General features: G+C 53.2%; 1 protein-coding gene across 1 annotated transcript in view; it reads left to right on the forward strand.

Moving 5' to 3' along the window:
- The first annotated feature begins 160 nt into the window (after positions 1 to 160).
- Positions 161 to 14,058, forward strand: part of HADHA (hydroxyacyl-CoA dehydrogenase trifunctional multienzyme complex subunit alpha) — a 29,544-nt gene continuing 15,646 nt past the window's right edge. The window contains exons 1-7 of the mRNA XM_058801256.1: positions 161 to 258; positions 6,212 to 6,253; positions 6,339 to 6,409; positions 7,915 to 8,048; positions 9,169 to 9,307; positions 10,462 to 10,581; positions 10,664 to 10,766. Coding sequence (XP_058657239.1) covers positions 171 to 258; positions 6,212 to 6,253; positions 6,339 to 6,409; positions 7,915 to 8,048; positions 9,169 to 9,307; positions 10,462 to 10,581; positions 10,664 to 10,766 — 697 coding nt within the window. The 5' untranslated portion in view covers positions 161 to 170. The remainder of the gene's footprint in view (positions 259 to 6,211; positions 6,254 to 6,338; positions 6,410 to 7,914; positions 8,049 to 9,168; positions 9,308 to 10,461; positions 10,582 to 10,663; positions 10,767 to 14,058) is intronic.

Raw genomic sequence — 14,058 nt, forward strand, 5'->3', positions numbered from 1 at the left:
TTTGAAAACACCCGAGACACCGCGAAGAGCGGAGGAGAAGGAGGCAGCGTTGTGTTGGCGGCGGCGAAGCGCGCGGGCAGCGCGGCGGGGCGGGCGCGGGCGGGGCGGCGTGGGCGGGGCGGGCGCGGGCAGGCCCCCGGCGGCCTCTCCCTCATTCGACCTCGGCGAAGATGGCGGCGGCGGTGCGAGCCATCGGCAGCCTCGGCCGCCTCCCGGCCGCCGCCAGGGCCGGCCCGACGCGGCACACCCCGCCCCGCGGTGAGCGAGGGGACGGCGGGGAGGGCGTGCGGTGTCCCCCGCGTGAGGGGAGCACCGGGGGACGGGGGCAGTCAGGAGTAAGGGACGGAGATAACGGAGGGGCACTGAGGGGACACTGAGGGAAGGGGAGCGCTGACGGGCATGGGGACAGCGAGGGGGCACTGAAGGCTCGGGGAGTGAGGACTGGCGTGGGATGGGGCCCGCTGAGAAGTGAGTTTTGGGGGGACGGTGAGGAGGCACTGAGAGGTGAGGGCAGAGGGGCGCTGAGAGCTGGGAAAACAGGGCAGTAAATGGGCGGGGGTCGGGGTGGTGTTGAGGGGGTGAGGAACAGGGGATCCCAGAGAGGATTTCCTGGTGCTGGGGCAGGGGTTGGGTGGGTCTGGGTGTCCCGAAGGGCTCCTCTGGTGCTGTGGCCGTGAGGGCTGTGAGGAGCTCCCAGGGAAGGGGCTGTGAGGACTGGGACAGGGACAGAGGATCCCCGGGGCAGCTGTGGGGTGGAAGGTGTCCCTACGTGAGAGATTTGTCCCGATGGCCTGGGAGTCACACGGGGGATCCCTGGCAGGTCCCCAAGGTCTGTCCCCCCATGTCGTGGGGTCTCTGGGGGCTGTGTGTCCCTGTGGGGGACATCCTGCCGTGCCAGTCCTTGCACAGGGACACACTGTGGGAACCTGTGTGCCAGTCCTTGCACACTGTGGGAACCTCTGAGCAGTTCTGGGGTGTCCCTGTGACCTGGCACTGAGAGGGGGGGACACTCCCTCCAGTCAGGATGGTCCCTGCACGTGAGCTGAGCAGCAGGGAGAGAGTGTCCTTGTGCCCTGACACGTGTGCCTGTCCCAGTGCCCCGAGAGCCTGCTTGGAAAGGAGAGGGTGTCCCCGTGCCCTTGGCAGTCTGGATCCTGTGGCTGCCTTCCAGACAGGCAGGGGATCCATGGGAAGGGGGGATCCCTGTCATCCCTGTGACCCTGTAATCCCACTTGCCTGGGGGAGGGTGGCTGCAGGTGCTCCATGATCCCTCAGCTGAGAGAACTGGGATTGTTCAGGCTGGAGAGGAGAAGGATCCAGGGAGCAGGAGAGGCCCTGAAGGGGCTCCAGGAGAGCTGCAGAGGGACTGGGGACAAGGATGGAGGGGCAGCACACAGGGAATGGCTCCCACTGCCAGAGGACAGGGATGGAGGGGATATTGGGAGTGAGGAATTGTTCCCTGGCAGGGTAGGCAGGCCCTGGCACAGGGTGCCCACCCTGGATCCCTGGCAGTGCCCAAGGCCAAGCTGGACACTGGGACACCCTGGGACAGTGGGAGGTGTCCCTGCCATGGCAGGGGTGGCACTGGGTGAACTTTATTGTTCCTTCCCACCCAAACCATCCTGTGATGCAGTGATTCCATGATTTTGTGTGGGGCATCTCCCATGCCAGCTCGGGCAGGGCTGTGGCTCTCTCCTGCCTCTTCACAGAGCTGCACTGGTGCTTCCTGGCTACCAAGGCAGGGAGTCCCCAGGAGCCCTGGGAAAGCCAAAGGGCCTGGCTGGGAAGCTCTGGAAACCTCATATTTGAGCACTTTGAAGGGCTTCAGAGTCTGGTGTTGATGTTCACCCAAAATCTAGCTGTGTTTCATTTAAACCCAAAAGCTGGGCTTGGTTCAGAGCTGGACTCTGTGCTCTGAGAGCTCTTTTCCAACAATTTCATGGTTCTGGGATTGTGATGAGCAATTCCATGGCTCTGGGATTGTGATGAGCAATTCCATGGTTCTGGGATGATCGTGAAGAATCCCATGGTTCTGGGATGATGGTGAGCAATCCCATGACTCTGGGATCCTGGTGAGCAATCCCATCGTTCTGGGATCATGGTGAGCATTTCCATGGCTCTGGGATCATGGTGAGCAATCCCATGGTTCTGGGACCATGGTGAGCAATTCCATGGCTCTGGGATCATGGTGAGCAGTTCCATGGTTCTGGGATCATGGTGAGCAATCCCATGGCTCTGGGATCATGGTGAGCAATCCCATGGTTCTGGGACCATGGTGAGCAATTCCATGGTTCTGGGACCATGGTGAGCAGTTCCATGGCTCTGGGATCATGGTGAGCAGTTCCATGGTTCTGGGATCATGGTGAGCATTTCCATGGCTCTGGGATCATGGTGAGCAATCCCATGGCTCTGGGATCATGGTGAGCAATTCCATGGTTCTGGGATCAGGGTGAGCAGTTCCGTGTCTCTGCGATCAGGGTGAGCAGTTCCATCGTTCTGGGATCATGATGAGCAGTCCCATAGTTCTGGGATCATGGTGAGCAGTTCCATTACTCTGGGATCAGGGTGAGCAGTTCCGTGTCTCTGGGATCAGGGTGAGCAGTTCCATCGTTCTGGGATCATGATGAGCAATCCCATGGTTCTGGGATCATGGTGAGCAGTTCCATTACTCTGGGACCATGGTGAGCAATCCCATGACTGTGGGACCATGGTTAGCAGTTCCGTGTCTCTGGGATCAGGGTGAGCAGTTCCATGTCTCTGGGATCATGGTGAGCAGTTCCATGTCTCTGGGATCATGGTGAGCAGTTCCGTGTCTCTGGGACCATGGTTAGCAGTTCCATCGTTCTGGGATCATGATGAGCAATCCCACAGCTCTGGGACCACGGTGAACAATCCCATGGTTGTGGGATCATGGTGAGCAATCCCATAGTTCTGGGATCATGGTGAACAATCCCATGGCTCTGGGATCACAGCTGTGTTAGGTGCAGCCTTGGAGCAGGTCTGTACGTGACAGAGTGCTGCAATCCCTGAGGAGGAGACTTGTGGCAACTCCAGGGAGTTCTCAGGCTGCTGCTGGTTGGAATTCTTGTTCTAACTGGTAAAGCTCTGCACAACAAACAGCCCTGGAGCTGCTGTGAGGACGCTGTCCCTGTTCATAATGAATAAATACCCTCGTTCTGCCTTGCAAAACATTTGGGAAGTGGATGCAAAGCTCGGGGGCAGCCCAAAGGCAGGGAGCAGTCAGGAGCCAGCTGAGCTCCAGGGCTGGCTGTACCTGCTGGGCCACATCCCTGTGCCACCAGGTTCCCAGGGAGGCTTGGGAAGCTCAGTCTGCCAGGAGCTCCCCATCTCACGGCTCACAGCTCCGTGCTCAGGTGGCCTGAGCTTCGTCCTGTCCATCCTGCTGGGGTTTGGGGTGCTCCAGGACTGGAAAAAGGAATTTCCCTGAGCCATGGAGGCTGTTCCCACTACAAGCCGTGTGCCACGTCCCGGTGAGTGGAAGGGTGGGAAGTGCTGGGCAGGGAGGCAGCTGAGGCAGGAACAGGGAGAGGAAAAAGTGGGAAGGAGCAGGCTGGGCTGTGGGGTGGCTGTGGTCCATTCTCTGGTGCATCCAAAGTCCTCAGGAGGTGTTGGTGTCCTGGTGCTGGACAGTCTTTGAGCTAAGAAGTGAGATGGAACTGATTTTCAGGGCTTTAACTCTGGAATCAATGATGGGACATTCACTGAGGCTGGGCTTCTGCTTCCTGCAGCATTTTGGAGGAATTTTCTGGCTCCAGTCTTGACAAGTTCCCATTGCAGTGCTGAAGGGATCAACACCTAAAGCAGATGTGCAGGGACCAGGACAAGGAGCTGCTTTTGCTTCCTGGCAAAAGATGTTTTCCACAAATTTGCTGGAGTTAAAATAAACCATTGTCAGGCTACAGAAACCTCACTCCAGTGTTCACAGCTGGTGCACTGCTGACAGCACCTCTCCCAAAAGAGTTTATACTCAAGGGGAGTGAGATTTGTGCAGTCATGCCCCTGATTTATTTTTTTTCCTACTTCATCTCTTCTGTTTTGTGAGAATGGAAAGGTAGAGTGGAATTGAAGGCTGAAGGTTTTCATGGAAGGAATCTGTTTGGGAGCTGGTATGGAAAAGGAAAGCCATGTAAAGAACAAAAAACCTGAGATCCCAGACTGGTTTGGCTGGGAGGGATCTTAAAGCTCATCTTGTTCCACACCCCTGCCATGGGCAGGGACACCCTCCACTATCCCAGCTTGCTGCAAGATTGAATTAATTAATTCAGGGAGACAGTTTAACCCTTGCTTTCTCTTTAAAGAGGCTGCATGGCTTTTATTGGGTTGAAATATTGCTGTTTAGGTGCATGTTGTTCTGCTGGGCAGCCTCTCTCACCAGAGGAATTGTTGTCAGCCCACACTTGATTTGTGGGAATTGAATGTTAGTGCTTATTTTCAGGAGTACACAAAGAGTTTAGGGAAATTATTGCTGGGTGGAGCTATCACATGTGGGTATTAAATATTGCTGAGGAGCTTTGGGGTGGGAACTGGTTCACTCTTTGTTTATAAAATGCTGCTGTGGGCACATGACACACACACAGGCACCCCAGAGCTGTTTGCTGGGACAGCCTGACACTGAATTTCCATCCCCACGGCATCACAGTGCATATCCTGGGCTCAGGAATGGGAGCAAAGGTCAGTCCCTACTGCCAGCACCCCGGACAAGGTGGAATAGAGGCCAAAGTGCAGCCCTGAGCCCTCGTCACGGGGCTGTGGCAGGGGGGGACACCCGTTGGGGAGGCACAGTTTGCAGTTTGTTCTCCTGGTGTTGTTTTATTCTCCCTGCTGGGAGTGGGAATGTTCCATTCCTGAAGGCTTTATCAGTTTGGAGCAGAGCCTTCCCCTGGCTAATTGTGCTGTGTGCTGGCTGGTGGATAGATCCATGTGGAAGTTACACTTTTGCTGGAATTCAGGCTTAAAGCAGCTTTGGCAGGGACTCAGCCTGGATCTGAGTTTGGGGATCCTTGGGGTCTAGATCAGGGTTGCTTGGAGAGATCGTGGGGCCAAACACAATTTCTGAGCAGAAAGAGGAGATTTAGGAGTCAGAAACTTGTGTTCGTTTGTGGTCTGAGGTTTCTGAGGGATCTGGAAGATGTGTTTGTGTGCTTTGCATGTCATTAGTGGAGGTGGATCCAAGAGCTGGAGAATGACCCTGGACAAGGGCCTGGAGGGACAGGACAAGGGAGAATGGCTCCTCACCTGCAGAGCTGCCCCAGCCCTGGGGATTCCAACAGCACAAGGACCTGGAGCTGCTGGAGAGAGCCCAGAGGAGCCCCTGGAGCCAGGCTGGGAGAGCTGGGGGTGCTCACCTGGAGAGCAGAAGAATCCAGGGAGAGCTCAGAGCCCCTGGCAGGGCCTGAAGGGGCTCCAGGAGAGCTGCAGAGGGACTGGGGACAAGGCATGGAGGGACAGGAGCCAGGGAATGGCTCCCACTGCCAGAGGGCAGGGATGGATGGGAGATTGGGAATGAGGAATTGTTCCCTGGCAGGGTGGGCAGGCCCTGGCACAGGGTGCCCACCCTGGATCCCTGGCAGTGCCCAAGGCCAGGCTGGATGGGACTTGGAGCCACCTGGAACAATCAAAGGTGTCCCTGCCATGGCAGGGGTGGCACTGGATGGGCTTTAAGATCCCTCCCACCCAAACCAATCTGTGATTCTGAATATTTTGTTGATAGATAGAGCCAAGAATAAATATTTTGTGAGCCCATTGTGCCCCCTGGGAGTTGTGTGGTCACCTCGGACTGGCCCCATTTGCTGGCACCAGAGTGTGTTTTTACAGAAATACCCTGGCCAGTTGTGTTTGCTTTGCAGGGAATCCACCTTGAAGCTCCCCAAAGTGCAGGACAGTCCCTGGTTTAGCACAGGAAGAGGTTGGAATGAGGATGATCAAGGCCAAACTCCCTGTCCCACCTGCTCCATCCCCTGCCAGCTGCTTGGGAAGAGGGATTTCATTTTTCTGCTCTCAGCTGGGCACTGCAGAGTGGGGTCTGTGCTGCAAGGTCACTGCTGGACTCTGGTGGGGCACAGATCAGGCTGTGAGGGAGGGACTGGCTCATGCCCTGGGTTTCCAAAATCTGTCCTTGGCAGTCCAGGGCAGCTGGGAGAGGCTGAGGCTGCTGAGAATTCCTTTAACACCTGTGCCGTCTTTTCCTCAGGTTATGCCTGCCGTAACATCTCCGCCTCCAGTGCCCTCCAGAGTAAGTGTGAAGCTTTTCTGTAAATCCATTTTTTTCCTTCAAATGCCTGGAGCAGGAGCTGAGCCCCCCCTGTGTTTGCTTGCAGACAGAACCCACGTCAGCTGTGATATCAAAGGGGATGTTGCTGTCGTGCGCTTCAACACACCAAATTCCAAGGTATTGAAAATTCCCATTTAGGGCTAAGAGCTTCCCCGACCTGCAGCCTTACAGAGTTGGGAGCAAAGGAGAAGTAGGAAAAGAAAATTTGGGGATTTTGATCAGACATCTGAGATGCCTCTTGGAGTACTTTGTGTGTGCTAAGCTAATTTGTTTCTTTCCCAGGCACAAGGTCTTGTTAAGTTCTAAATCTCAAGGAAAACTTTAAAAAAATTAAATCTTACCTAGTTCTTGTATTCAAGTCAGTTAAAGAATGTGTCCCTACTTCAGTAATTTGGAATCCATAAGTGCTTTTGATTCTATTATCATGAACACAGTATAAATAGAAGCTAATTGTAATTTTTTAGGTCAATACAGCTGCAGTTGTTCAGGTATCAGGAGGCAGGAACTCTGTAAATGACATCTAAGGAATACATCTGAAAATGCATTTTGGAGTCTCATAACCTGTAGTGAATTTCAGGTGTCATCTCACAGATGGAAATGCTCTGTATGAACAATGATAGAGCTTGCAATAAAAACCTGGTTTTTAAAGCAAAGCAGCTGAGCTGCTCTGATGTTGTACAAGATATAAAGATTGAACTGCTGATGCTATGAAAAATCTTGTATTAATTGTAGCAGACCAGAGGATGGTTTTTATATACTCCTTTCATTTGAGGAGCAGCAGCAGTCTCAGGTTTGAAATATTCCATTTCATGTGAGGATTTGGTGGTACCTAAAGAACCCAGGCTGGATTTGTCCTGCTTTTTGCAGCCTTTCAGTAAAGCTGAAGGGCTGTTGTCAGCCTGGTCTGGAGAAGGTGTCCCTGCTCATTGCAGGGGGTTGGATGAGATGACCTTGAAAGGTCCCTTCCATCCCAAACCATTCTGTGATTCTATGATTATATAAAAAATAACAAACCAGTTTACAAGTTCATAAAATCAATATTTCAGGCCACAAACCCACTTTTGGGAAGATTAAAGAGGAACTCCCTAATTAAAGATGACCTGCTGCAGGGTTTTATCCAGGAGGGAGTTTTGTGCTAGGGTGTCACTGATGTATTTTTTGAAAAATCCCTTTGCCAAGATTTATTCTCTTGAGAAGATGAGAGCTTCTCCTGTATTTGCTGCTCTGGAATGTGGTCTGGAGATTGTTTATCTAAACATGTGAATTGTTTTAACTTAATAGCCAATCACAGCCAGCTGTGTTAAGAGTCTGAAGAGTCAGTCACAAATTTTAATTATTCATTCTTGATAAGCCTTCTGTCTGTATCTTTCTCTTTCTTTAGTGTAGTTTTAATATAGCATTCTATGATATGATATAATAATAAATCAGCCTTCTGAGAACATAGAGTCAGATTTTCATCTATCACCTTGTCCTGGAAACCTTCACAAACTCAACACTAGGATTCTCATCTATCACCTTGTCCTGGAAACCCTCACAAACTCAACACTAGGGCAGGGCTGAATTAACTTGCAGCAGGTGTGGGCTCCAGGTGAGCTCCTGCTGAGCTGCTGCTGTGCTCCCAGGTGAACACCCTGTCCAAGCAGCTGAGTGCAGAGTTCACCGACGTCATGAACGAGATCTGGGCCAACGAGACCGTGAGGAGCGCCGTGCTCATCTCCTCCAAGCCAGGCTCCTTCATTGCTGGAGCGGATCTCAAGTAAGCACTGGGCTTCAGGAGGTGCTGGAGCTGTCCCTGGCACCTCCCTGGGGTGAGGCACAGGCTGGGAGTGAAATCCCCATGCTCAGGATTTCAGAGTTGCTGAATTGAAGTGAGGATCTGAGCAAAGAGGAATGTGGCAAGTCCTTAAACCCCTCCTGGCTGTGGCATTTGGTCACTCCTTCCTGCAGCCAAGGAAACCCAGCCTGGCTCTGGGCTGGGCATTGTCCTTGGGCACCACGAGAGGGGATAATTCACATGCAGGACTCGTTTGAGCTGGGTTTTTGAGAGTGCCAAACCCTGCCTTCCAGCCTGGCCCCTGCTTTGGGCAGGGTTTGGCACTCTGCCCTGTGCTGAGCAGCTTCCCAGCTGCCTGGGTAACTTTTCCAGGGTGGGATGATCCTCTGGGTGCCCACTGGGACCTGGAATGCCATTGGCTCCTACTGCTGACACTGACAGGGCAGAATAATTGTTTAAAGACTTTGAAAGCCAGAATGCTCTGAGGAAAGAAGGTAAATTAAAAATAGATCCTCCAAAACTGTGTTACATTTTTGGCTGGCTTTGTCCAGGGACAGAGACTCACACCCTGTTCAGGAGGGAAGGAGGTGAGCAGAGCAAAGGCCAGGCTTGATTAAGAGGTGTCTTCTCCTGGCCTCACCACCTCCAGCATCCCAAATTACTCCTGCCTGGCAAAGGCTGTGAGCCTCCAGGAGAATAATTAGCACAGGGAGGCTCTAATTGGCAGTGTGGCATCAGAGCCATCTGCTCCTCTTAGAGTGATTCTGGGCTCTTTCCTCCACCCTTCCTGGCAAGTGCTTTGAGGCTTCCTATGACCCTTCCTGCTCTCCCAAAGGCTTCCAGAGCCCTGGCACAAGGGATCCCATTCAGGAAAACCCTGTGTCAGCATGCAGGGCCTGACCCTGCTGGGTTTAGTTAGTCTCCCTGTGTTGTCTGATCCAAAACTGGGGCCTAAACAGCTCTTGCCCGCCTGTCAGCCACTGGAGATTGTGGGAAAACAGGAACAAACTCATCAAAACCTCTCATTTTCCTGCTGTTTTGTCAAGAAAACTGACCAAAAAAATGCTTTTCCCATCCTCATCCACCTCTCTCCTCCCCCCAGCATGCTTGAAGCCTGCAAGACTGCTCAGGAAGTGACTCAGCTCTCTCAGGATGGACAGAAGATGCTGGAAAAGATTGAGCAGTCTCCAAAGCCTGTGGTTGCTGCCATCAGTGGCAGCTGCCTGGGAGGAGGGCTGGAGGTACTGGGCAGTGCTGGGGCTCCCAGCAGGAGGGGGAGCTGACACTGCTGCTTCTCTGCTTCCCCAGATGACACAGGCAGGACTGGTACTGTGAGATGAGTTTGGGAGCTGATGAGGGCTCATTACATCATGTAAATGAGTTTGTGGCAAGTTAATGGCTTGCTTGTGCTTCAGGGCTCTGCTGCTGTGGAAAGAGAGCAAATCAAATCTGCACCTGTGTGGGCCAGGATAATATTTAGATGAGTGTCCAAGGGAAAACTGGCTGTTTCCAGCAGGCACTGGGTCTGCATCAATGCTGCTGGCAGAGTTCAGCCTGGAAATTGCTGCTTTTCAGATGAAGTGAGCCTTGTATCCCAGCAACTTCCATTCTTTGTGGGGCTGAGTGTGGGGACCCAGCCAGGCTCCACCCTGCCTGCAGCTCCACTCCAGCACCTTGGCTGCATCTTCTGCCTTGCAATCTCCATCCAGGGTTTTGTAAACAGCAAGGCTCTGCTAATTCCTGGAGCAGAGTTGTTACTAAAACAGTGTAATCTTGGAATGGAGACTCTTCAGTTTGTGCTGATTTCTCAATACTTTTTTTACAACCACTGTGTTGACTCATCTTGGCGGTCCAGGGATAAACCAGGAATCATCTGTAGATGGGACTGTGATCTTGGTGAATTAGTGAATTAATTAAGCCCTAGATGGTCTAGGTGAGATTAAAAATCAGCTTGGGAGTTTGATGATCATCTCAGCAACCTGGGCTAATAGTGCCTATAAACAGCCACATTTCCTAGCTCTTTAAAAACAATTCACTTCTAAGCAAGGATCAAGTGGGAAAGTTTATCCAGACAATTTTAACTTCACCCTGAGAACCGTGGATCTGTTTTAAAAGAATGAATACAGCTAAAGATAAGCTAAGGATATCTGGGTGTCCTGGGCTGATCCCCCAGTGTGGGCAGCAGAAAAGGGGGGATTCTGATGACCTGATGACACTCCTGCTTGCTGTCATCCCCCAAAAACCATCAGGGAGCACAGAGGGAATTTGGGCACTTGTTGAAGGAATTGGGGCAGGGTGATGAGGAAAGCTGAGGCAGTGTGTGGGAGAGAGCTGTGTGATGGGTGCCTGGTTCTTCTTTCACAGGAAAACCTTTCCTTGTCTCTTCCATTTTAAGGTTGCCATTGCCTGTCACTACAGAGTAGCAACAAAGGACAGGAAAACAGTCCTGGGAACACCTGAAGTGTTGCTGGGTCTCCTGCCTGGAGCAGGGGGTACTCAGAGGCTGCCAAAGATGGTGAGTAAGAGGAAAACTTAACCCCATAGCCCTTTCTGCCTGGCAAACTCCCACTCTGAAATCTTCTTTCTGCCCTTTCTAGGTGGGACTTCCTGCTGCCTTTGACATGATGCTGACTGGGAGGAACATCCGTGCAGACAGAGCCAAGAAGATGGGGCTGGTTGACCAGCTGGTGGAACCACTAGGTCAGACATGGTGTTCCTCAGTTCCTTGATGTGCTGCTGCCTGTCAGGGAACCCCTCCCCTCACCAAAATACACGGAGAGGTTTTGTTCTGCTCTGCAGGGGAGCAGAAATCCCTGTTCCAACCTTACAAGCACGGGGGCCTTGAAATGTGAGGCTGCTGCAGAAGCTGAGTGAGCAGGAGAGGTCAGCATGGAGGGCAGGCCTGCTGGCTGTCCTCCTTAAGCTAATTATCCAGATAAGAGCCCACATTACTCATGTATCATGTCAGAGGACAGATTGCAGCCCCTAATGGAAGGACAATGGATGAGTGATGGGTGTGTTTCTGCAGCCTGCAGATGGTAATCCCTGACAGGAGCTGCAGCTGCAGCCCCCATGGCTTGGGCACTCAGAATTGCCAGCTGGCTGTCAGCTGGGGGGAGAAATTCCCTGCAAACTGCAGGATTCCAAGTGTTGCTGAATCATGTCTTGCTCCCAGAGTTCTTTCACCAGGGCAGCTTTCTTGGAAGGTGGAAATGGAGGAGTTTGAGGACTAAATCCTCCAGAGCCTCCCAGGAGGAGCCAGCAGCCTGTCTCAGGAGTTAGAATGGAAGCCACTGCTCCAGCTGGCACTGCCATGGACTTGGAGGGTGCTGAGCATGGTTCCCCCAGGCACAGCATAGCCAGAACACACTGGTGGTGCTGAAGAGAATAAAGTTAATAAAAAGCTGCTGCTGCCCACCCTGAGCAGTGCCAGGGAAGCCCTGGTGTCCATGCTGTCCCACAGGCCAGTGCTCAGCTGGGTCATGGGATGGTCTGGGTTGGAAGGGACCTTAAAGCTGATCCATGCAGAGGCAGGGACACCTCCCACTGTGCCAGGGTGCTGCCAGCCCCAATGTCCAACCTGGCCCTGGGCACTGCCAGGGATCCAGGGTGGGCACCCTGTGCCAGGGCCTGCCCACCCTGCCAGGGAACAATTCCCAGTTCCCAGTATTCCATCCAGCCCTGCCCTCTGGCAGTGGGAGCCATTCTCTGTGTCTGTCCCTCCATCCTTGTCCCCAGTCCCTCTGCAGCTCTCCTGGAGCCCCTTCAGGCCCTGGCAGTGGCTCCAGGATGTCTCCAGAGCTCAGTTTGTCCCTTGAACCCCCCAGATGTGCCCCCCACAGGATTTGTGTGCTGAGAATCAGAAGCCCAGCCCGGAGCCATGGCAGGCAGCAGCACCTTGGGATGACAGGATGCCAACTGGGTTGGGTGGGAAGGGAGCTCAGAGCTCCCTCAGTGTCACCCCTGCCATGGCAGGGACACCTGGGACTGTGCCAGGGTGTCCCAGTGTCCAGCCTGGCCTTGGGCACTGCCAGGGATCCATGGTGGGCACCCTGTGCCAGGGCCTGCCCACCCTGCCAGGGCACAATTCCCAATTCCCAGGATCCCATCCAGCTCTGCCCTCTGGCACTGGGAGCCATTCCCTGTGTCTGTCCCTCCATCCTTGTCCCCAGTCCCTCTCCATCCTTCCTGCCAGCCCCTCCAGGTGCTGCAGTTGGGTCACCCCAGAGCTTTCCCTTCTCCAGGCTGAACAATCCCAGTTCTCCCAGCCTTTCCTACAGCAGAGCTGCTCCATCCCTCTGATCACCTTGGTGCCTCCTCTGGGCTCTCTCCAGCAGCTCCAGGTCCTTGTGCTGCTGCCCAGGGCTGGGGCAGCTCTGCAGGTGGGCTCTCACCTGGGCACAGGGGGCACAGGGATAGAATCCCCCCTTTCCTGCTGCCCACACTGGGGGATCAGCCCAGGATACCCAGATATCCTCAGCTTATCTTTAGCTGTATTCATTCCTCTAAAACAGATCCATGGTTCTCAGGCTAGAGTTAAAATTGCCTGGATAAACTTTCCCACTTGATACTTGCTTAGAAGTGAATTGTTTTTTAGGAGTTACCAAATGTGGCTGTTTATAGGCACAATTAGCTCAGTTTGCTAAAAGGAAACGTGAGCTTTCTGAGGAGCTGCTGGGAATCCTGGCTCAGCCCAGAGAAGCACGTAGGAGGAACACAGAAATACAAATGACATGCAAACATTGGATGTGTTCCTTGTTATCCGAACAGCAGCCAGTGCCAGGAGGGCTCCTGTTCACTCTGTCTACGGGGAAAGCAGCTCTGCCTGGGGTGATGCTTTAACTGATGACAGAAAGCTTGCAGGGAGACACATACCATCAATCAGGAGGCAATTTCAGGGCATACAATCAGTTCTCCTTCAGCAGGGAGCTCTGCAGCATTCCCCGAATCCAGTTCTGGCATGTGCCATTTATAAAAGAAAGCAGATGGGAGTGCACAGCTCCTGGGTTAGGACACAGCAAAACACTGGGGATTAACTGCAGGTAAAGCAAACCCACACATGTGGGGTCAGCCACTCGGTGTGAGTGGTTTCACAGCTCAGACTTTGAAACAAACAGCAATTTTCTTCAGCTGGAGTATCAGAATCCAGCTCTTGTTAATGTATCCAAGCTACTGGAAATCAGGGATTGACATCTTGTAGCACATCAAGTTATCAAGCTGAAGGTCTCAGCCTGGAAGGGTGAAAAGAGAACTTGGAAGCTGGTGAAGTCTGAGCTCTGAACTCCCAATTGCTGTTGGGTTTTTCCAGTGAATTCTCTCAAACCCCCTGGGCATTGCTGAAATGTAGATTATGCAGCAGCTCTGAGCTATATTTTGTCTGCTGCCTGTAAAATCAATTGTGTTTTGTTTGGCTTGTTTTTCCTTGGACTGGCTCTGACATTCTGCCAGGGAAACTTCCACAGGGAGCTTCCCTGAGCTGTCAGAGTGTTTGTGCTGCTTTATCTCCTCCTTGCTGAGAGGCTCCCTGAGCAGGGAGCAGCTTCTGGGATCTGCTGGGTGAAAACCCACAAGTTGTTACATAGAGAGGTGAAACAAAGGGGCCACTGAGCTGCTCCAAGGGCTGGAGCCCCTCTGCTCTGGAGCCAGGCTGGGAGAGCTGGGGGAGATCACCTGGAGAACATCCAGGGAGAGCTCAGAGTCCCCAGAGGGGCTCCAGGAGAGCTGCAGAGGGACTGGGGACAAGGCATGGAGGGACAGGAGCCAGGGAATGGCTCCCACTGCCAGAGGGCAGGGATGGAGGGGATATTGGGAATGAGGAATTGTTCCCTGGCAGAGTGGGACGGAGCTGGGCTGGAATTCCCAGAGCAGCTGTGGCTGCCTCTGGAAGATCCCTGGCAGTGCCCATGGCCAGGGTGGGCATTGGGACACCCTGGGACAGTGGGAGGTGTCCCTGCCATGGCAGGGGAGGATTATATGACCTTTAACATGCCCT

The sequence above is a fragment of the Ammospiza caudacuta genome, chromosome 3, assembly GCF_027887145.1.
Source record: "Ammospiza caudacuta isolate bAmmCau1 chromosome 3, bAmmCau1.pri, whole genome shotgun sequence".
NCBI classification, from domain to species: domain Eukaryota; kingdom Metazoa; phylum Chordata; class Aves; order Passeriformes; family Passerellidae; genus Ammospiza; species Ammospiza caudacuta.